The following is a 24,552-nucleotide window of genomic DNA, read 5'->3' on the forward strand; positions in this document are numbered from 1 at the left end:
CAGCGCGCGCCGGCGCGCGTCACGTGCGCCTGCGTCATGGTGGGGGCGGGGCCAAGGGTGGGTTTCGTTCCCTGGACGCAGCAGGGGTAAGAGAGTTCCAGAAAAACATCTATCTCTGCTTTACTGACTATGCCAAAGCCTTTGACTGTGTGGATCACAATAAACTGTGGAAAATTCTGAAAGAGATGGGAATACAAGACCATCTGACTCACCTCTTGAGAAACCTGTATGCAGGTCAGGAAGCAACAGTTAGAACTGACTATGCCAAAGCCTTTGACTGTGTGGATCACAATAAACTGTGGAAAATTCTGAAAGAGATGGGAATACAAGACCATCTGACTCACCTCTTGAGAAACCTATATGCAGGTCAGGAAGCAACAGTTAGAACTGGACATGGACCAACAGACTGGTTCCAAATAGGAAAAGGAGTATGTCAAGGCTGTATATTGTCACCCTGCTTATTTAACTTATATGCAGAGTACATCATGAGAAACGCTGGGCTGGAAGAAGCACAAGCTGGAATCAAGATTGCCGGGAGAAATATCAATAACCTCAGATATGCAGATGACACCACCCTTATGGCAGAAAGTGAAGGGGAACTAAAAAGCCTCTTGATGACAGTGAAAGAGGAGAGGGAAAAAGTTGGCTTAAAGCTCAGTATTCAGAAAACTAAGATCATGGCATCTGGTCCCATCACTTCACGGGAAATAGATGGGGAAACAGTGGAAACAGTGTCAGACTTTATTTTTCTGGGCTCCAAAATCACTACAGATGGTGATTGCAGCCATGAAATTAAAAGACGCTTACTCCTTGGAAGGAAAGTTATGACCAACCTCAGTCAGTCAGTTTAGTCACTCAGTCGTGTCCGACTCGTTGCGATCCCATGAATCGCAGCAGGCCAGGCCTCCCTGTCCATCACAAACTCATGTTCATTGAGTCAGTGATGCCATCCAGCCATCTCATCCTTTGTCGTCCCCTTCTCCTCCTACCCCCAATCCCTCCCAGCATCAGGGTCTTTTCCAATGAGTCAACTCTTCGCATGAGGTGGCCAAAATATTGAGTTTCAGCTTCAGCATCAGTCCTTCCAATGAACACCCAGGAAAGATCTCCTTTAGGATGGACTGGTTGGATCTCCTTACAGTCCAAGGGACTCTCAAGAGTCTTCTCCAACACCACAGTTCAATTTTTCAGCACTCAATTTTCTTCACAGTCCAACTCTCACATCCATACATGACCACTGGAAAAACCATAGCCTTGACTAGACGGACCTTTGCTGGCAAAGTAATGTCTCTGCTTTTTAATATGCTATCTAGGTTGATCATAACTTTCCTTCCAAGGAGTAAGTGTCTTTTAATTTTATGGCTGCAATCACCATCTGTAGTGATTTTGGAGCCCAGAAAAATAAAGTCTGACACTGTTTCCACTGTTTCCCCATCTATTTCCTGTGAAGTGATGGGACCAGATGCCATGATCTTAGTTTTCTGAATACTGAGCTTTAAGCCAACTTTTTCCCTCTCCTCTTTCACTGTCATCAAGAGGCTTTTTAGTTCCCCTTCACTTTCTGCCATAAGGGTGGTGTCATCTGCATATCTGAGGTTATTGATATTTCTCCCGGGAATCTTGATTCCAGCTTGTGCCTCTTCCAGCCCAGCGTTTCTCATGATGTACTCTGCATATAAGTTAAATAAGCAGGGTGACAATATATAGCCTTGACGTACTCCTTTTCCTATTTGGAACCAGTCTGTTGTTCCATGTCCAGTTCTAACTGTTGCTTCCTGACCTGCATATAGGTTTCTCAAGAGGTGAGTCAGATGGTCTTGTATTCCCATCTCTTTCAGAATTTTCCACAGTTTATTGTGATCCACACAGTCAAAGGCTTTGGCATAGTCAATAAAGCAGAGATAGATGTTTTACTGGAACTCTCTTGCTTTTTCGATGATCCAGAGGATGTTGACAATGTGGTCTCTTGTTCCTCTGCCTTTTCTAAAACCAGCTTGAACATCTGGAAGTTCACGGTTCACATATTGCTGAAGCCTGGCTTGGAGAATTTTGAGCATTACTTTACTAGCATGTGAGATGAGTGCAATTTTGCGGTAGTTTGAGCATTCTTTGGGATTGCCTTTCTTTGTGATTGGAATGAAAACTGACCTTTTCCAGTTCTGTGGCCACTGCTAAGTTTTCCAAATTTGCTGGCATATTGAGTGCAGCACTTTCACAGCATCATCTTTCAGGATTTGAAATAGCTCAACTGGAATTCCATGACCTCTACTAGCTTTGTTCATAGTGATGCTTTCTAAGGCCCACCTGACTTCACACTCCAGGATATCTGGCTCTAGGTGAGAGATCACACCAACCTGAACAGCATATTAAAAAGCAGAGACATTGCTTTGCCAACAAAGGTCCGTCTAGTCAAGGCTATGGTTTTTCCAGTAGTCATGTATGGATGTGAGAGTTGGACTATAAAGAAAGCTGAGTGCAGAAGAATTGATGCTTTTGAACTGTGGTGTTGGAGAAGACTCTTGAGAGTCCCTTGGACTGCAAGGAGATCCAACCAGTCCATCCTAAAGGAGATCAGTCCTGAGTGTTCATTGGTAGGACTGATGTTGAAGCTGAAACTCCAATACTTTGGCCACCTTATGTGAAGAGCTGACTCATTTGAAAAGACCCTGATGCTGGGAAAGCTTGAGGGCAGGAGGAGAAGGGGACAACAGAGGATGAGATGGTTGGATGGCGTCACCGACTTAATGGACATAGGTTTGGGTGGACTCTGGGAGTTGGTGATTTACAGGGAGGCCTGGCATACTGCGGTTCATGGGGTCGCAACAAGTCGGACACAACTGAGCAACTGAACTGAAATAACAAGTAAGAGTGTGACCATATTATCCTCTCCAGGTGCCACAAGTCCATTTTCCTCTCCTCATTCAAAGGAAATTTATATATAGTTAACTATGTCCTCTATTCTTAGTGTAAGCAGCAGTCTCTGTGTAAATGTGAAAACCAATACAAGTAGTCAAACTTAAAATCTGAAATATCTCTCTGCCTACTGGTATCAGCTTTGAAAGTCCTAGGTAGAAAGTAGTGGCCACATATGGCCACTTAAATTTTAAGTAATTTAAGTTCAATAATTACCAAACTTACAATAAAGCTAAATTAATCAAAACAGTGTGGTACTGACATAAATAGACATAGAGACTAATGAAATAGAGTAATCAGCCCATAAATACACCCTTGAATATGCATTCAAATGATTTGGATGCCAAGGTCATTCAATGAGGAAAGGGTATTCTTTTCAATAAATGGTGTTGAGAAAATTGAATATCCACATTCAAAACAATGAAGTTAGACCCTTACCTAATACTGTATAAAAATTAACTCAAAGTAAATCAAACACCTAAATGCAAATGCCAAAACTATAAGGGTTTTAGAAGAAAGCATAGGGCAAAATTTCATGACATTGGATTTGGCAATGATTTTTTTTGGCCAGGACACCAAAAGCACAAACAACAAAAGAAAAAAATCAACGAATTGCATTACATCAAAATTTAAAACTCTTGTGCTTCAAAGGACACTATTAACAAGGTGAAAATGCAACCCATAAAATGGGAGAAAATATTTGCAAATCATGTATCTGATAATGGGTTAATATCCATAATACAAAAAGAACTCCTACAACCCGAAAAACACAAAAGCAAACAATCCAGTATAAAAATGGACATGCGGAGGGGGGCTTCCCCGGTGGATCAGTTGTAAAGACTCTCCCTGCCAATGCCAGAAACATAGGTTTGACCCCTGGTCTGTAAAGATGCCACATGCCACGGGGCAACTAAGCCCAGGCACCACAACTATTGAGCCTGTGCTCTAGAGCCCAGGAGCCGCAGCTACTGAAGCCTTCGCACCCTGGAGCCTGTGCTCCTCAACAAGAGAGGCCACCACAATGAGAAGCCCTAGCATCGAAACTAGAGAGTAGGCTTCACTCACCACAGCTAGAGAAAAGCAACAAAGACCCAGGACAGCCAAAATAAATAGATAAATAAAATTATTTTTCAAATGGACAAAGGACTTAAATATTTCTCCAAAGAAGATATAAATGGCCAATGAGCTCATGAAAAGATGCTGAACGTCACAGATGCAAGTGAAAACCAAAATGAGGTTTCATTCCACGCCTATTAGGTGAGAAATTGGAACTTTGCCCACTGCTAGTGGGAATGTAAAATGGTACAGCCCCTATGGAAAACATGGCTTGTCTTTAAAAATTAAAAATAGAATTATCAAATGTAATGCAGCAATTCCACTTCTGGGCATGCACCCAAATTAACAGAAAGTAGAGGTTTGAATAGGTATTTGTACACCCATATTCATAGCAGCATAATTCACAATAGACAAAAAGTGGAAACAACCCATCATCAGATAAACTGGATAAACAAAATTCATGTATACATACAATGGAATATTATTCTATCTCTAAATGGAAGGAAATTCTGACACATGTTACAAAGTAGATGAACCTGAAGAACTCTATGGTGGGTGAAATAAGCCAGTCACAACAAGACAAACACTGTATGATTCCAATTACATGCGGTACCTAGATGGTAGTTATCAGAGGCTGGGCAAGGAACTATTGAGAATTGTTGAATGAATATGAACTTCCAGTTTGGGAAGATGATAAAGTCCTAGAGATGGATGTTAGTCATGCTTGCACAATCATGTGGATACACTTAGTGCCAGTGAATTGCACACTTGAAAATAGTTAAAATGGTAAATTTTGTCATGTATCTTTCACTGCAATGTTAAAAATATGCTGCTGCCTATCGCCAGACTATCCTCCAGAGAATGAGTTCATACACTCCTAGCACTAGCACAGAACATCAGTCTTTTTACTCTGCACATTTGATTGCTAGGGGAAAAAATGATCAGTTTTATCAATCTCCAGGCCAGTGAGTTAAAGCAGATAATCAGAATGAATTCTTAACTGGTGGCTCAGACAGTGAAGAACCTGCCTGCAATGCGAGAGACCTGGGTTCGATCCCTGGGTTGGGAGGATCCCCTAGCGGAGTGCATGGCAACCCACTCCACTATTCCCGCCTGGAGAGTCCCCATGGACAGAGGTTCTTGGCGGGTTACAGTCCACAGGGTCGCAGAGTCGGACACGACTGAACGCCTAAGCACACCACAGCACAGCTTAACAACCAAGACGCTGGGTGAGAAAAAAACGTGGTGATAAGAAAGATATTTTAATAATCCGATTCTTAATACTGCAAAGGAAATATAGCGATGGTCCTCTGATTTCTGCATACAATGTAAGCGCCAAAAAAAAAAAAAATCATGGCGAGTACAGTACGGTCTCGTAATATTACTTTAATTTCCGGGCAAAGCTGTTTCCTGCAGTTAACAAAAAAAAAAAAAAAACCAGACACCCCGCGGGAGCACTTTCAGGGTGTAACGCCTGCCCTCAAGATCTGTCCACCCAAGGGGAAGGGGTGGGGCTGACGGTAGTACGCCTGCGCGGACCCCCAGGGGCGGGAGTGGCCGCTCTAGGCAGCGGGGAGGGCGCAGGGTTCAGGCGGGTGGGGAACGACTGCTGTCTCTCCTCTATGGTCGCGGGCCGGCGGGGTACCCTCCTCCGCAGTCAGTCCAAGGTTATTTCCGGAAGTGGAGCGGCTCTCTCTTCCTCTGTGTCCGCGAAGGGGCCCAGGCAGGGGTCGACGGCCAGGTTGGCCATGAGCGCAGAGGTAAGAAGCGGCTTGGCGGAGGGTAGCCAGGGTGCGGCCGGGCTCGATTTTGGGTGTGGAAGGAGGCGGTGGAGGACGGGCTCGGAGGAGGTGGGCGGGATCTCCCCTCCCAGACCTGGGTTCTGTGCAGCTTCAGCCCTGGCTTTGGGGCGCGGACCCCCACTTGGCCAGCTTCTTCATCCTTCCCAAGAGCCCCACCTCGGCAAGCCGGTTCCTGGACCTCACCTGTGTTCCCTCCCGGGTCACAGTCCGAGCCTGTAGTTTCTGGACCTCCCCACGGCGAGACGGAGAGGACGTGGCTGCCTCACACCTTGGAGGGAGATGACCAGGACCCCGCCCCCGGGAGCGCGGGCCGCTGCCTGCGACAGCGCGTGCAGGATTGACCGGGCTCCAGATAGACGCCCAGCTGGGCTTCAGATCTAATTAGCCGGGTGCGTTCTGGCCCCAGGGCTGAACGAATGATCTCGTTTTAAAAGAGGATAAGGGACTCGCGGAAAGGAAAAGTGAAACCCAGAGTCACACTCCCAACTCTTGTGATTCTGACTTCATGGCTTAGAAAACTGCACTTACGCAAAAGAGTTTTCTTTATTTAAAAAAAAAAAAAAAAAAGGCAAAAGAGAATCAGGCCGTGTCTGATAGGGGATCTTTGGCGGGGCAGAAGGCGGCCCTCCAACTTTGGTGGGGAGAAGGAGCCAGGTGCTGTCTTGCCCTCCGCAGTCCTCGTTGGGTCCTCCCCACCGAAGCCCATTGGCCAGTCCTTGGCCAGACCTTGTAGATGGTCTTGATGACATGCTCTGAAACGCCAATGGGAAGGAGTTTTACTACCTTCCACTCCTGGTACACGTCCCAGAGCAGACGCGCAAGAGTGCACTTGTGTGTTGGGTTCGGTTTGGTTTGTTCTTGTCACAGCTGTCTTGTAAACAAGCCCACCTAGGGACGTACAAACCCATGTGCTCTGTGTTTCCCTGCAGATCTCTATAAACTTGATGGAAACATTGTGCTGCTCCATAGCAGTGTTTTTTTTGTTTTTTTGGTTTTTTTTTTTTTTGATGTTCCAGTATTTGGCACCGGTACTACCTACCTAGCTGACACTAAATAAACACCACTATTAATAATTCTGTTAATGCCAATCAATCATACAGCAGATTTTCTGACTATCTGTAGAGAGAAATCAGTCATTTAAGCCTCCTTCAAAGGAACTGTTATTATCCTGAACTTAGAAATGGGAAATAGAGGCTCAGAGGAGATAGATGGACTGTGTCACTCTTTTTTTTTTTTTTTTTTTTACCATTTCACTATACAATATTTTATTTGGAAAGATTCAATCTCAAAAGATAAAGATTGCATGATTTATAAAATATCCTCAATAAAAATATTATTTTATACAGGAATCCTTTTATAGATATAAAATTACAAAGTCTCCTATAGTTCAAAGTGAAATTTTTAATTCAGATTGTATTTAAATACAGTTAAAGCTAAAATAATACCTGGTTTGAAAAGGATTAGATGTATGGTAGAGAGAATCTCCTTTAAAAGAAATGAAATTTTATCACTTTTTAAGAATCATTCAGATTATTGTTGCTCAGTCACTCAGTTGTGTCCGACTCTGCCACCCCATGGTCTGCAGCATGCCAGGCTTCCCTGTCCTTCACCATCTCCTGGAACTTGCTCAAACTGATGTCCATTGAGTTGGTGATGCCATCCAACCCTCTCATCTTCTGTCATCCCCTTCGCCTCCCACCTTCAATCTTTACCATCATCAGGATTTTTTCCACTGAGTTGGCTCTTTGTGTCAGGTGGCCAAAATATTGGAGCTTCAGCTTCAACATCAGTCCTTTCAATGAATATTCAGGGTTGACTTCATTTTGGATTGACTGGTTGGATCTTCTTGCTACCCAAGGGACTCTCAAGAGTCTTCTCCAACACCACAGTTCAAAAGCATCAATCCTTCGGCTCTCAGCCTTCTTAATGGCTATATGAATGGTCATTCAGATAGATCTATTTAAAAATTTCAGAGACAATAAAATATTACAAGAAAATTTCAGATGTAAGCAACATATAGTGAAATCACTCAGTTGTGTCTGACCCTTTACGACCCCATGGGGTGTAGCCTACCAAGCTTCTCCATCCATGGGATTTTCTAGGCAAGGGTACTGGAGTGGGTTGCTATTTCCTTCTCCAGACTGTGTCACTCTTAAAACGGTACTATTTCAATTATACTAACGTCTCCAGGTTAATCATAGTCTAGGAGATGAGAAAACATGCACAAATGAAAGTTACATTAGTGCACAGAGGCAGGAAGGGTTAATTTAAGCTATGAGGAAGGTTAGTCATTAAAGATTCTCGAGTGATGGTTGATTTGGGTCTTGTCAGTTGGACATTTTTCACCCAGAGATGGTGTGGAGCTGTGTTACAGACAGAACAATGTGGGGAAAGCGCAGGAATTAACAGGTGGGACTAGAGTATCACCTCTGAGTAGGTGAGTAGCAGCAGGTGATCAGGATAACTTAACTTTGCACTTACTGTGTGCCAGGCACTGTTTCTGAGTGCTGTGAGTGCATTAGTTCATTTAATCCTGTCAACAACGCTATCAGGCAGTTACTATCCATATCCCCATTTTACAGATTAAGAAACTGAGGCACAGACAGGTTAAGTAACTTGTCTGAGGTCACACAACTAATAATTGGAGTCATTGGGATTTGGCACTAGTCATTCTGGCCCCAGAGTCTGTGCTCTTAGTTTAAAAATTCTGTTGATTGCAGCTGGGCCGTAAAGATTCTTAAATGACCATGGGTTTTATACTGTCACAGTTGGAAAGGTTTTGAGTAAAGAAAGGACTTGATCAGGATTTTGCTCCAGGAGGATGATTGCGACTGGAGAGAGGAGGGATTGGAGAGGAGAGGAAATGAAATTGGAAATATTATTTAAACTTGATTTTGTTACTGTCTTGCCTCAACCTTGTGTGAAACATATACTTAGGATTGTAAGTGTTTATTTGTGTGTAACAGCTCTCAGTTCCCAAACATCCATGTAAGTAAGATCTGTGACAACCTAGAGGGGCGGGATAGGGTGAGAAGTGGGAGGGAGGTTTAAGAAGGAGGGAACATAGGTATGTCTATGGTTGATTAATGTTGATGTATGGCAGAAACCAACACAATATTGTAAAGCAATTATCCTTCAATTAAAAATAACTTTTTTTGTGTGTGTAAAGAATATTCTAAGGGGCTTCTTTAAAAGGAGCATTCCTGGGCCTCTCTGCCAGATATCTTTGTTTGAGTTCACCAAACTTCTTGGTTGATTCTGGCAGAGGTTCTAAGAAATTTCTGTGATAGAAATCAAAGGTTTGTGGGTTCTATTTTCAGCTCCAAATACCTAGAACTCAGCTTTATGCCAGCCACTATCAGGTACAATGATAGAATTCTCTGATTTGGTTCCTGACCTTTAAGAGCTCAGGATTTGGTTGGAGAGGCACAGGTTGCTTAACCAGCAGTGTGCAAAACCTGAAAAGGATTCATGAATTTAGAAATGTGTGAGTCATAATGGGATAGTTTACAAACCAGTAGCTATGGTATGGGTTAGTGGTGACCACCAGTAGTTTTTGATCACTTTCTAAATTATTGGGCATCTCCAGTGTTTGATACAAGATAAGTCATTTATTTGCACATCCTCCTCAGACCCTGCGCTGTGTGCTCTTGTCTTGCACATCACTCCAGGGCAGTAAGTCACAGGGCCTCCCGAGTGTAGGCAGCAAGTCAGTCTCCAGTTACACAGAATCACTGGGACATTGTAAGTGTCCCAGATGTTTTTTTTCCCCCCATGGATTTTCAGACAGTTGTACCCTGTCAGTTAGCTATTTCTTTGGGAGAATATACATAAGGTTGGGGTGATAGATACCTTGTGATAATTATTCCCTAGCAGTTGTTTTCTATCAGTTATACCAACAGACCTAACCCATGAGCTGGCTGGCTACCTTTGCCCTAGTGATTCCTGACCCTGTTGAGACAGGAAATCTGTCTCTGGAGTTGGAAAAACACAGAGTTTTATACAGTAAGAGCCTGGAAGTGCTTCTCTTATGTTGATGAAAGCCAGTTTCCAACACCTGCAAGAAGTATTTACCACGTTCTCTTTTTATTGCCGCTTCTGATCTTTGCTTTGCTTACATTTGGACTCGTTTCTCTGTATCTCATAATCACGAGAAATGGGTAGTCTCTCTTTGGACATTTGATAATTTCTGTAGTGTTCTGCTAGTGTCTACAGTGGTGTCCCCAGGGCTGGACTTGGGGTGCCAGAAATGGGGTACACCCAAACACCATCACCCCTACTTCTCTTGTGAATATTTCTGCTTGTTTATCTCCTAGGTGGAAGAGCATGCTCACCCTAACAGCCTCAAGCTGCAGTTCTTGTTCTGAAATGCAGTGATGTCAGATTCTGGTTTGAATGTCTCAGCTTCGCGGTGGTGCCTCTATGATATGGCCTAGACTGATGAAGTGTTACAAGGACAGGCTTTACTTGAGACCATGATTTAAAACCTGACCCAGAATTCCCTGGCTCCCACTGCAGGAGGCATGGGTTTGATCCCTGGTCGGGGAACTAGGATCCCACATGCTCCACCATGCAGCCAAAAAAAAGAAAAAGTAAGAAAGAAAAGAAATTTGTGTTGTCTGAAAAAAACAAAACAAAAAATCTGACTCTATCCTATACCAGTTAGGTCTCCAGTTTCTCATCAGTAAAATGGAGGTGATAGTAATAATTATCCCATAAGATTATTATACCTCTCACATTTATATAAGGGCTCAATCAATATTAGCAATTGTCATTATTCTCTGTTTTTGGGCAGTATGTAATGGGAAGAAATAACCTAACTAGAGACCCATCTAAAGCCAAAATCTTTGTATTCTTGCAGCCAACATCTCTGCTAAGAAATAGTTGAAATCATATTTTTCAGGCTGGAATCCCAATACATTAGCTCTTCAAAGACTTATTCCTAAAACGTTCATTATGTATTACAGTCACAATCAGTGGTTTGTTGAGTGAAGAAGTAGAACTGTAATTTCACTGAACTAAGCAGCTTGATAATTTCACTTTCTAAACAATTAGCAGTCATCATATAGTGAGGTCTTTGGAAGCTAAGGTATAAAAATTCTTAAACTGAAAATTAATGCATTCTTCTTTGATAGACTCAATAAAAATCATTAATTAATATAATGTTACTGAGGAACTAAAGAATGAAGCAGGCTATCGCAGGGTCCCTGCCTTCTCCTGGAGAGCAGGCCTCCAGGTAAATCCATAGATGAGCACTTGACAAGCAACTTTCCTTCCAGGGACAGAGTAGCCAAATTCATTCCAGGGTCTTTAGTTACATAGAATCGTTGGGACATTATATGTGTCCCAGCTCTTTTTTCTCCCCATGGATTTTCAGACAGTTGTACCCTGTCAGTTAGGTATTTCTTGGGAGAATATACATAGCTTTGGGGTGATAGATATCTTGTGATAATTATTTTCTAGCAGTTGTTTCCTATCAGTTGTGCCAACAGACCTAACCCATGAACATTTTAGAAAATGTCAGCTGTGCACTTTGTTCATGTGCTTATATTTCATGTCATATTTCACATGTTAATGCTTTCTAAGGTTTTATGCCATTTCTTGACATGGCAACTTTAGAGATTGTGTGCTGCTCAGGAAGTCTTGTCTCTTCAAGTGTTAAAAAGTTACAGGGTAGAGAATTCCCCGGGCACTTCAGTGGTTAGGAGTGTGTGCTTCCACTGTGGAGGGCACAGGTTCAGTCCCTCATTGGGGAACTAAGATCCCACATGCCGTGAGATGCAGCCAAAAACATAATACAAAATTTTAAAAATGTCCATGTCTCTTGCAATAAAAGCAGATGTGGTCATTTTAATAAATGAAAGTTACATAGTAGAGGAAGTTGTTGGTTGTATGGCATGGGCAGAAAAGCTACCACCTTAGCAATTCTTCACATGAATGGATTGACAAATGTCACCTGCTGGAACGTGATGTGGAAGAAGGGACCATGAGCACTTCCTATGTGCTGTCTTCTCAGTTCTGAGGCCAGTCCTGTCACATCAGCAGCAGTAACCCCATTGCTTATGTCTGGTGATATCAGCCTTGGGGACGATGAATAATTTGCCTGTGATCTCATGGCTGGTAATGAAGCCAGGAATCAGAATCTGTCTTCTGATTTTAAAACTGAGGTGTAAAAAAAAAAAAAAGAAAAAAGTGAGGTGTATTACTCTGTCCCTCAGAACCAGGAATAGGTAAGACCTCCAAAAAATTAAGTGTTTTAAAGGCCTCTACTGAAGTATTTGATAAATAGGTGCTAGGTCTGTGAGGATATGATGAGAATAAAGCCAGCTTAGGATTTTTAAGCTTGACCCCTGCCCTCAATGCACAGCTGTTCACACACAGAATCTGCTGCGTCTAAAGCAGAATAGAAGGGGTAACGTAGAAAAATGTGAGGAAGACCTCATAAGTAACCACCCAACAGCAGAGAAAGAGAAAAACTCTAAGCCCATAGACCTCCAGAAGCTTTCTAGCCTAAAAGGCCAGTCAACCCAGAAATGTCACACACTCATGGTGGACCCAGAAGGCAGCACCTTACCGAACAAGTTATGAGAACACAAATAGCCACTGGAATCCGGCAGCTAATGGAAGTGAGGAAACCAGCTGGGTGAAGACTGCAGCTCCCTCTGAAGCGGGCAGCGGCTCAGATACACAGCTTCAGCAGATTCTTAACACACAAAAGGACCGCCCAGGGTTGCCAGATCTTCTGAATTTTCAGAAGCAGCCAGGAATCTGGATTTGCCTGTGAAATCAGATTGTTTTAAATGCTGGCATCAAATTCAATAGAAAGTGGGAGAGGAGGAGGAGAAAGAAAAGCACCTCGTGAAAATTGCCTGTCTGAAGACCAGATGTTGGGACTTGGTGGTCCAGTGATTAAGACTCTGCGCTTCCAGTACAGATTCGATCCCTGGCCATCCCACATACTGTGCAGCTGGAAGAAGGAAAAAAAGACCAGGCGGTGCCTCTGTTGAAACTGCCAGGTTGAGGAGGACGGCTGCTCTTGACAGTAATGCTGCGTCACTGTGGAGAGCTCACCTGGGTTCATTACAGCCACCTAGGAAGCTGTGGGGAGCAGTGGGGGTTACATTAATAAAGCCCTTATCTCACTGGATTATCAGTGGTTCTTAGCCTTATCTGGGTCTTGGTCCGCTTTGCATGCTATGCATACTGAGTCAATGCAGTCATATCTGACTCTTTGCAACCCCATGGGCTCCTCTGTCCATGGGATTCTCCAGGCAGGAATACTAGAGTGGGTTGCCATTTCCTTCTCCAGGGGATTTTCCTGACCCATGTCTCCTGCACAGGCAGGAGGGTTCTTTACCCCTAGTGCTACCTGAGAAGCCCTAAGAGAGTAAATAAAAACCTAGGTTTCCTTCAGGAAAACACTCATGTAGACAAGCACAAACTTGGCCCGTGATTTCAGAGTGTGCTCTGACCCCTCGAAGCACCAATACAGACATCAGTTGAAGAGCCAACTTCACCTGTTAGAAACCGCAGCTCTTCAGAGTGACTCAGTGCAGAGGTCTTCAGTTCTGTGGTGTCCAGGCTGTTGTTTTTAACTTGTCTCTGTTTGCAGTTTTGCAGGCTTTTCCAACTCAGGCATTTTTTTCCCACTAGTTTTAAGCAAGGTAATCAACACTGGTCTTGTCATGCAATGATTAAGCACAAACCAAAGTGTCTCCGTGTGGACAGGACACTGGGAGTGGGGTGGAAGGCTTCTCGCCCCAGTTCTAACCACATCCCCCCAGACTTCTCTGAGACCGTGACAGAGGAAGAGCAGCAGGCTGTGGGTGTGTTCTTACACATGCTTCCCTGCGAAGGAGCTCAACCAGCAAAGCAGCCTGTTGCTATGTGTGCGGAGTTTGTAGAGAATCGTCATAAACATCCTCAAAGAGGCCTTTGCAGTGCAGGGGGTTGTTTGTCCAAGTCAAAAGGCCACAGCTCGGAACTTTAGTATCTGAGCTAGATTTTTATCACCTAGGAGGCACTTTACTCCTTTTGCTTTCCTGTTGCTTTCTTTAGTAGAAAAAACCCAAATACTTATACAAAAATAGCAGAAAGATCAGTTGAATTCAGTTAAGTTGTGCACCCTATCTCTGTTAACTTCCAGTTTTTCAATTTAGAGTAAAATGAAACGAGCAGAATTCCTAAGAAGTAATCAAAGTCCATGCAGTTTCTAATTTGTCGAAGACAATTAAAAAAGAGTTAGTGGCCACCTCAGCTTTTCCAAACATGACTTGTAAAATACACTTTTGATATCTTATTTTCTCTCATGAGAAATAACTTTCAGATCTGATAAACTAAGAATTATTGGTGCATTCTAGTTTTAAAAGGTGAGAAATTTATTTCCATATATGTTGCCATTTCAAATGACTTCGAGATCCACACACTTGGCCTCGCCCTTACCTCACAACTACAGTTTCATATCTCCACATGCTCACTAGGCAGTTCTTGGAAATTTTGTCATCACCTCAAACTCAACCCTTCCGAAATTCGACTTACCTTGTCTTCAAGCCGGGCCCCATTAGTTTACAGGGACTCTTTTTTTTTTTTTTTTTAATGTATTTACTCAGTTGTGCCAGAGCTTTAGTTGCAGCATGCAGGCTCTTAGTTGGAGCACATGGAATCTAGTTCCCTGACCAGGAATCGAACCAGGGCCCCCTGCATCAGGAGTGCAGAATGTTAACCACAGGACCACAAGGAAAGTCCCTGCTGTGACCCATTTCTATCAGCAGAACTGTCTACTTCCCCAGTTCTAGAACCTAGACAACCTCTTTAATCATTCTTCTCTCTAGTCACCAAAGCTCAGAAATGACTTTTGTAATATCTCTTGCATAGATTGATCTCTTTCTGTGCATTTTCATGTTTGTCACCATAGTTGCAGAAGTAACATCACCTCCCTTCTACCTTGTCCCAGACAGCCCACTTTCCTGATGAGATTTATCATCCTCAAGCACTGGAACGAGTAGCCTATCCTTTCTCCAGTGGATCTTCTGGACCCAGGAATCAAACCGGGGTCTCCTGCATTGCAGGTGGATTCTTTACCAGCTGAACTACCAGGGAAGCCCACTCCTCAAGCGCAGCTTTACTGATTTCATTTGCCTCCAAAACCTTTATGTGCCCTCATCCGCCCCCCTGTCGTGAACCAAGCATGGGACACAGGGCTGTGTCAGACCTGTATCTCCTGGTGTGTCACTCGCTGCTCCCCAGGAAGCACCAAGAATAGCGCCCAGACCAGGCCATCTCTTCTCACCCTGTGCAGCCCTCACCAGAAGCCTCTGTATCCTGCCTCCAACAGTGAATGTAGATGTGCTCGTGAATGCACTTCAAGTGCCCACCAATGCCCAGCTCCTTGGTGATGCTCAGTAGCTAAAAATGGTCCAGTGATTATTTCCTGGGATAACTCTGTCCACATGGTAGTTGTTTAATTAATGTTGGACAAATAAAGGAATCACTTTATCAAAATGATGATTCCTTTCTCTGAAAACCTGTATATATGAGCTCTCTCACGTAATTTGAAGAGACTGCCCAGAGGAAAGCAGAAAATGTTTAAATGTTTCTTAAATGTACAGATAAGACTTCCCTGTCCAGTGGTTAAGAATCTGCCTGCCAATGCAGGGGACACCAGTTCAGTCTTGGTTCAGGAAGATTCCACATGCCACAGGGCAGCTTGAGCCTATGAACCTCAACTACTGAAGCCTGCAATACCTGCCACGCTTGAGCCTGAGCTTGGCAACAAGAAGCCACCACAGGGAGAAACCTGCACGCCACATGAGGAAGCCCTCTCTTGCCACAGCTAGGGAAAGCCCAAACAGCAATGCAGACCCAGTGCAGCCAAAAATAAATAAAATTCAGTTAATTTTTTTAAACTTTTTAAAAACATACAAATAATCAGCAAATTGGTTTATTTTTATGATTTTCTCTGTGTTTTTACAGTTATAACATCATTTTCATTAAGAACAGCTTAATAAATGCAGAAAACCAAAACCAAAAAAATCATGATCCTCTCCCACCCAACAAAGCAACTACTAACGTTGTTCCATCGCCAAGTCATGTCTAATTCTTCTCAACCCCATGGACTGCAGCACGCCAGGCTTCCCTGTCCCTCACCATCTAGTGGAGTTTGCCCAAGTTCATGTCCATTGAATCAGTGATGCCATCCAACCATCTCATCCTCTGTCACCCCCTTCTCTGCTTGCCCTCAGTCTTTCCCAGCATCAGGGTCTTTTCCAATGAGTTGGCTGTTTGCACAAGGTATTGCCAAAGTATTGGAGCTTCAGTATCAGTTCTTCCAAAGGGTATTCACAGTTGATTTCCTTTAGTATTGACTGGTTTGATCTCCTTGCTGTCCAAGCGACTCAAAAGTCTTCTCCAACACCACAGTTCAAAAGCATCAATTCTTCAGCTCTCTTCCTTCTTTATGGTCCAGCTCTCATATCCATATATGACTACTGGAAAGACCATAGCCTACTGACATTGGGTTGGTGCAAACGTAATTGTGGTTTAATTAAAGTTGTGAATTTTAAATCATTATAACTAGGCTCAAACGCATCATTATTAATTAAAGCAGGAACCATTACAATCAACACCACTTTTGCCAATGAGCAATAAGTATGTTTATTCCTGTAGCATAAACATCTGTGCTTCAGGATTTGACAAACTCTTTGAAAGCATTTTTTGCCTCCTGCTGGTTTGTGGAAGCGTTTTCCCTGCAAAAAGTTGTTGAGATGCTTGAAGAAGTGGTAAATCGGTTGACAAAAGCTCAGGTGAATATGGTCAATGAGACAAAAGTTCGTAGCGCAATTTGTTCAACTTTTGAAGCATTGGTTGCTGGGTGTTGTCATGGAGAAGAACTGGGCCCTTTCTGTTGACCAATGCTGACTGTAGGCATTGCAGTTTTCAGTGCATCTCATCGATTTGCTGAGCATACTTCTCAGATGTAATTGTTTCTTAGGGATTCAGAAAGCTGTAGTGGATCAGATGGGCAGCAGACCACCAAAGAGTGGCCATGATTTGTATTCTCATGTTTATAGATTTTCTTGTTTAAAATAGTGTGATCATGCTTAATTTAAAATTTGTGCCCTGTAAAAAGTGATACAATTCCCTGAAAATCAGAGAAATTGTTACCATTTATGGTCTACTTACCTTTGGCACTTTAATTGCATTCTCTTATCTAACTCAAAACTTCCCAATGAGGTAAATGCTATTGTTGTTTATTGTTGTTGTTTAGTTGCTAAGTCATGTCCAACTCTGTGACCCCATGCATTTTAACCCATCAGACTCCTCTGTCCATGGAATTTCCCAGGCAAGAATCCTGGATTGAGTTGCCACTTCTTTCTCTAGGGGATCATCCTGTCTCAAGGATCGAACCTACATCTCCTGCATTGCAGACAGTCCTTTACCACTGAGCCACCAGAGAAGCCCCTGTTACCACCCCTATTAATAACTGAGAGACCTGAGACTCAAATCCAGAGGGCAGAGCTGGGACCTGTGTTCTCAGCCACTGTACCTGCAAAGAGTCCTTCTCTGCGAGACCAGTGTGGGTGATCGACAGCAGTTTACTTTCTTTCCTGTAATAATAGTGAGATTGAGAAACATCCCCCCCAGTGTCTGGTGCATGCTAATTCCAGTAGCAATATGAATAATAATTTCTTTAGCCCCTGTTTACACCATCCACCACCCTAGTTCTCCATCTCTAACCTTCACAAGGGCTTCCCAGGTGGCGCTAGTGGGAAAGAACCCACCTGCCAATGCAGGAGACATAAGAGACATGGATTCAATCCCTGAAGTTGAAAAGATCCCCTGGAGAAGGAAATGACAACCCACTCTAGTATTCCTGCCTGGAGAATCCCATGGTCAGAGGAGCCTGGTGGGCTACAGTCCATGGGGTTGCAAAGAGTAGGATAAGACTGAAGCAGCTTATCACAGCGCAACCCTCATAAGACACTGTGAAGTTGAGGATATAAGGCTGGGAGAGCCCAGGTAACTTAGTCCCAGAGATGGAGAGTTGAACTTCTAACTCCATGCCCTCATCATACTGCTTCTCAATAAAAATCCCTTAAGACCCAGATAAGAATGAGAAGAGAATGGTCCTTTGCCATTAGCTTATTAGTGACATTAGCATGTTTCTGTGGCACCAAACTAGCGGGATCCAGAAGGCAGGATGTGCATGTTTGGGTTGATTTGGGGAGAAAGGAGGGATATTTAGCCCCTGGCCAGTAGGCCTGGCATGGGGCATCTCAGAACCAGGCCTCTCTTCCAGGTACTGTCCCTAAGGGAGCCTCTGAAGTCAGATGTTAAATAATTACCTCAGGGGAAGGCAGATTTGTTTGGATAAAATCTGTTGTTTATACGAAGTGTGTCTGTTACTGCCAACTCTAGACATTTTAGTGGGCCAAGAATCTGGTTTATTTAAACTTATGTACATTGAAAGGACGTCACAGATTTCATTGAGAAAACTGAGGCCAGAGAAATTAAATCTTCCAAGGAAGTTGGCAGGGAAGGATCTAGAATTCTCCAGCCTCCCCCCACCTGAGCCCACTGAACTTTCCTCTGCACTCTTGCTTTACTTAATTTTTGAAAGTGTGACAGTAGGTCGAAAAATTGAGTGATGTTTATGTGATTTATGGAATGTAACTTTTTAGAAACCAAGTTTGTCACATTTAAAAATCAGAGCTTTAATAGAACATCTGTCATCTCAAACACCTGCTAAATTATTTGTCCTATTTCTGTTGTCTCTCTTTTTCCCCTAGATTTAATGAGGTCTTGCATCGGTCTGATGAGTCTGGAATTTTCTATGTCTATGGATTCCAGAATTTGCTAAGAGATGGAGGAGTCTCCGCAGAATGATCTGGATGCAGCAAGCCTTGAGAAAAATGACCCGCTCGAGAGCGCCAGCCCTCAGATTTCCATTAATGAATTCTCCTGCCACTGCTGTTACGACATCCTGGTTAACCCCACCACCTTGAACTGTGGGCACAGCTTCTGCCGGCACTGCCTAGCTCTGTGGTGGGCCTCTTCGAAGAAAACAGAGTGTCCAGAATGCAGAGAAAGATGGGAAGGTTTCCCCAAAGTCAATATTCTCCTCAGGTAATGCTCAAGTCCACATGGGTAGTTCACTGGGCTTGTACAGCCTGGTTTCTCTTAATGGGAGCAGCCGCGTCTCGAAAGGCCAGAGACGCGGAGCCCACTGCCTCGGGGGTCACTCTGTATCCGCTGTCGTGTGAGTCAAGGGGCTCAAGGGCCTGCAAGTCCCGACTCCCTTCCTCACAGGTGACCGTGATGTGTCTGTTATTTATTTATTATAAATGAGGGCAAGAAAGAAACTGGTTATCAGACCATTTTCTGTAACCCTTGGTACGTAATACTTCTGACTGATTTGTGTTCACTGAGAACACCCTAGGTCTAATAGAGAAAATGGTCTAACTGTGTGATTCTGAGTAATTAGTGTGATGCTGATTTTCCTAATCTCTGATTAAACTCTGTTCATTTATCACATTCATAGAGTTTCCCATGCGTGGCATTACATAGCAGATAAGACCTTCAGATGGTGGGGTTTTTCCTTCTTCTTCTTCTTTTTTTTTTTCTTCTTCTATTCATAATGTTCATCCTGTTCCTGGGAGGTCTATGAGGCTAAAATCCTTTCTGTTGCCTTCTCTCTATCAAAAGAGTACCAGGAAGTTCCATAAAAACATTAACCCAGCATTCTCTTTATCATAGGAAGTGTATTTGCAAACACTTTGCTCTGACCTGTCAGTCTCGGTTTATCTGCAGGTTAATCTTAAATTGAAGAAGGGTTCTCTGGTGTGGAAAGAAAAAGGTTCTCTAATTGTGTATTGAAGATAAAGAGCCCTACAGCATGGCCTGATGGTCGGTCTAACTTTTACAACTGAGCTTCACCTTTTTTCTTTTTTATGAATTAATTTTTAATAATATAAGCTGTACATGTATAGTCATTTACATTCTTTTAAAAAATCAGATCATTGCTGATAAAGACCCTTTTGACCCCACCTCCCCCCATCTTAACAATTCTTCCTTTTTCTCAGAGTAATTTCAATTATGATACTTTTATACATTTATGTGCCAATAGGAAATGCAAATATTTTCTTACGTCAGTTGTGTATGGTCTGTGTTTCCGCAGTTTCCTATTTCATTCAAACAGTATGTTTGAATTAAATTTATTCATCTTGATACCCAGTGATATCCAGTAAACTTACTTTTAAAACGATGTATTGTTCCTCGGTAGGAATATGCTGTGTTTTGTTTAGCTGCTTCCCTAACGGTGGACATGTAGATGTTTTTGATTTGTTGTTGTTACCAATAGGGCCATAACCAACCTTCTTGTCCATTCTTTCTGAATCCTGGCATATGTATTTTTAAAATATCTGTTTATTTTTGGCTGCGTCGGGTCTTCATTGGGACCTGCGGGCCAAGTAGTTGTGATGCATGGGCTTAGTAGCTGCATAGCTTATGGGATCTTAGTTCTCCGTCTCGAACTCACATCCCCCGCATTGGAAGGTGGATTCTTTTTTTTTTTTTTTTATCTTTAAAAATATATTTTATTAAATAATCTACTTGGAGAAGGTGGATTCTTAATCACTGGACAAGCAGGGAAATCCTTGGTATATTATTAAATGTTGACATCAGTGTTATTTTGTCCTCTAAACATTTTAAATGTATTTAGTTAAACAACTGTCTTTTTTTTTTTTCTGTCTCTTCTTGATAGGGACGCCGTTGAAAAATTATTTCCTGATGCCATTAGAATGCGATTTGAAGACATTCAGCAGAATAACGACATAGTCCAGAGTCTTGCAGCCTTTCAGAAGTTTGGGAATGATCAGACGCCTTCCGCTCCCCACCCAGGCCGGGGGAACCAGCACAGGGGAGGGGGTTTCTATTCCGGAGTGCTCACAGCTCTAACTGGGGTGGCAGTAAGTGCCTGTCTCTGTGCCCCTCCCTCCCACTGTTTCCACTGAAGTCAGTTCTGTTGAAATACTCCTAAGTGATCGCACATGGTAATTCACTGTGTAAGTTGAAACCTGGGATGTTGCCTATACAGGTATCTACAGAGTCCAGTATTCAGAGCCCAGTAACTGTTAATTTTGTCCCATTTCATCTTCACAACCTATGCAATAGACACTGTCGTTATTCCTGCTCTGGAGGGGAGGAAACTGGTGCAGAAAGGTGTTAGGGCTGGAACCGAGGCCATGTCTTGAGCATAGCACTTTACTAACTTCAAACCCTAAAGACTCTTTTTCTTTTTAAGTTCTATCCATGCTACGAAAATCTTACGGTTAACAAATTTTCCAATAGCAAAGGCACATGGGTCAGTCACATTGGCCAAATTGATGGGGTCGAGGGTGCAGTGCTCCCAGGTGCCTTGCAGTGAGTCCCATCTCTGTCTGTGTTCCCCGACAACAACCCAAAAATCAGCAGAGGTGAGCCCACCCGAGGGTTGTGCTCCCCAGCTCCCTGTGGCAGTGGTGTGGCCTGGCTTCCACGTCGACAGGCTTGGCATCCTCACCTCCCAGCCCGGCGTCCTCCCTCCCCGGCCCCACACGCGTTGCTCGGAAGCTGGCGTCCCTGATCTTCCCGTGCAGTAAGGTCCGTGTCGCTTTTCCCCAGGTGGTCCTGCTGGTGTACCACTGGAGCAGCAGGGAATCGGAGCGGCACCTCCTGGTCCACAAGGCCGTGGCCAGATGGACAGCAGAGGAGGTGGTGCTCTGGCTGGAGCAGCTTGGCCCGTGGGCCTCTCTCTACAGAGACAGGTTTTTATCTGAAAGAGTAAACGGAAGGTGAGGAGCAAAATCTGCTGCTGCGTCACTGACATTTCTGAAACAGTGTTTTTGAGATACTGTCCACAAACCCTGAAACTCACCCATTTGAAGTGTATAACCCATGGTTTTTAATATATTTGCAGATATGTGCAGCCATGGCCACAGTCTGGCTTTAGAACATTCTCATCACCCCCCAAAAGAAAGCTCCTGCTAAAGGCAGTCAGTCCTCATTTTCCCCTCTCTCAGCCCCCGGCACGCACCATTCTGCTTTCTGTCTCCTGGATTTGCCTGTTCAGAGTATTTCCGTTCTTCATTCATTCGTTCTTCAGTTGATGGACATTTGGATTGATTCCATTTGGGGGCTTTTAAGAGCACTGCTGCTGTGATCGCTTGTGTAAAGGTTTTTATGTGGACTTGTATTTTCTTTTCTTTTTTTTTTTCCTCCATTTATTTTTATTAGTTGGAGGCTAATTACTTTACTGGACTTGTATTTTCAATACTCAATACTCTTGGAGCGGAATTGCTGGGTCATAAGGTAACTCTGTGTTTACCTTTTCGGGAACCATTAAACTTTTCTAAAGCAGCCATACCATTTTATGTCATTGGTTGACATCTTAATTGTTTGTTGCTTCCCGATTATAAGGGTAATGTGTTTATTTAAAAATAATAACGTGGAACTATAAGACATTAGTTCTTAAATGAACTTCTAAATGAAATAATTCATCATCCTGCTCTTGAGGAAAAAACCACTTGCTGGACAGCTGCCCAGATTTTTTTCAATGTTTACACAGGTCTACACATAGAACTGTGGGTTATTTATTTATTTAAATGGAAAATATGATTGTTCTAAGCAGACCTGTGTTTATATGTATATATATATACATATGTGTGTGTGTTTATATGTATGTGTATATGCTAGAGTCTATTAATTGACCTCTACGAACACACATTTGTGGTGTTTCCTTCTTTTTTCTGCTTTGGACAGTACCAAACTGCATTGGTCCAAACGGAGGAACCCATTAGTTTGAGGAACTCACTCAGCGCTGAGCAATGGAGCAGGCTGCTTCTGCCTATCAGCAAAGCTCCCTGCCCCTTCCCGAGCCCTGTCCATCTCTGCTGGGTCCCTCCCTTCCTTGGAGGGATCACACAGGGATGTACTTAGACCACCAAGCCACTGCTCTCTAACCCACTTGAATCAGACATGTGGTCCTCACTGCTCGGCTGTCTTCCTAGTGTCCCCAGGTAACCTGCCTGGTGCCCCACCTCCCACCTCACCCCGCTCCCTCCTGGAATTATGGTTGAAAGATTCTCTGCCTTGTTAATACAATGTACTTTGCATAACTGTCTTCCTTCCAGAGGAGAGCTTCCTAAAACTGGCATTGCTGAGTGAAGGAGAATAAACCTTTATGGGGTACTTTAATGAGGAATCACTGGTAGTAAATTCATATTTTCTGATGAAAGGGGACAGATAATGTATCTGCTGTTATCTTTATTTAATCACTACCCCCAAACAGCTACTCTTATTATCATGATATTTCATTGGATTTCCTTCTAGCTTTTTTTCTTTCTACACATACACACACACACACACACACACACTTTGAAAAATAGTAAGGTCAGAGTGCATAGCTGAAAGATCAAGGGTGGGAACAAAATGGTCCTCCTGAGTGTGCCTTGGGTGAGTCATTTTATTTGTCTAAGCCAGTTTTCTCACCCACAAAATGGACATGATAACACCTACCTTGCAGAATTGGTAGATGGGTCAGTGATGATATAGCAAAGTGTTTTCAGAGAGTCCCTGGCAAATAGTAAGCTTTCACTTGTTTGCTGTTAGTCATATTACTTTGTATGTTAGGTGCCTTACCTCAAGCCCAAAGTGTGTATTTGTGTTGATAAGGTGGCGTTCTGACTGGAAAGTTTGCTTCCACCCCGCCCCCCAGGTTGCTTTTAACTCTGACAGAGGAAGAATTTTCTAAAGCACCATATACCATAGAAAGCAGCAGCCACCGAAGAGCCATCCTCACGGAGCTGGAGCGAGTGAAAGCCCTGGGCGTGAAGCCCCCCCAGAACCTCTGGGAATATAAGGTGAACACTCTTATTTCTTCAGTGGGGAAAAAAAAAAAAAAGTATTGAGAAGATAGCAGTTATCTGTCTGCCCACTGCTCACAGACGTGGCAGACACAACTGAAGCCCTGTGTCAGGCTGTGGGTCCTTCCTGGGCCTGTTCTACTTGTGTTACGGGTGTGTCTCCACAGCACTAGGAACAATGTTCTAGATTTTGAACCTTAACCTAAGAGGCATGAAGTGAGCGGATCCTTCTGCAAGTAGCTTTTCTCTCTGGCCCCCCCGTTCACAAGCGTGACCATCCGTCCACTCTCCCATTGATGGCCAGTCTTCTCAGTGCTTTACACTGGGCAGTGGGATTACCGGGTCGCAAGTAATGCATGTCATCAGCTCTACTCCATTCTGATAAATTCTTCTTCGCTGAGTACCTGGTTCTCTTTTATAGGGAGAATGTAGTGAGTACCATACTATAAGATGAATGCTCTGTTTTTTATTAGTCATAGAATATCTGAAATACACAGACCTGTACCCTAAAAAAGACATCATGGAGAAAACTAAATACAAATAACCAATTAAGTCGATGGGGGGTGGGGGTAATACTCACTGATAATTCTAGTACAAATTGAGACAACCACCTGTGTTGTCAAAAATGAGAACATTTCATAATAACACGAGCAAAGAGGCACTCATGTTTGCCAATCCTAAATTGGCACTGTCTCTTCGGAGAGCAGCTTGTCACTAACTATTCACATTTAAGCAGCACTTACTGTTTGATCTTCATTTCACTCCTTGGCATTGAGCGCACAGGCAGCATGGTGCTCTGATCAAGGAAGGACCTGGGAGCCTGACTCCTAGGCTCCTCGCCCTTGGTTCTTGAGGGGTGAAATGTGGTATGTGTTGCAGGG

At 43.4% G+C, this 24,552-nt stretch overlaps 1 protein-coding gene across 2 annotated transcripts in view; it reads left to right on the forward strand.

The window, feature by feature from the left end:
- Positions 1 to 5,534: 5,534 nt before the first annotated feature.
- Positions 5,535 to 24,552, forward strand: part of BFAR (bifunctional apoptosis regulator) — a 29,118-nt gene continuing 10,100 nt past the window's right edge. Inside the window, exons 1-5 of one of the 2 annotated variants that reach the window (XM_061152881.1) lie at positions 5,535 to 5,729; positions 18,560 to 18,896; positions 20,533 to 20,737; positions 21,432 to 21,601; positions 23,524 to 23,668. In XM_061152881.1, coding sequence (XP_061008864.1) covers positions 18,634 to 18,896; positions 20,533 to 20,737; positions 21,432 to 21,601; positions 23,524 to 23,668 — 783 coding nt within the window. In that variant the 5' untranslated portion in view covers positions 5,535 to 5,729; positions 18,560 to 18,633. The remainder of the gene's footprint in view (positions 5,730 to 18,559; positions 18,897 to 20,532; positions 20,738 to 21,431; positions 21,602 to 23,523; positions 23,669 to 24,552) is intronic. The other variant, XM_061152880.1, reaches the window with a different exon arrangement.

The sequence above is a fragment of the Dama dama genome, chromosome 10, assembly GCF_033118175.1.
Source record: "Dama dama isolate Ldn47 chromosome 10, ASM3311817v1, whole genome shotgun sequence".
Lineage (NCBI taxonomy): Eukaryota > Metazoa > Chordata > Mammalia > Artiodactyla > Cervidae > Dama > Dama dama.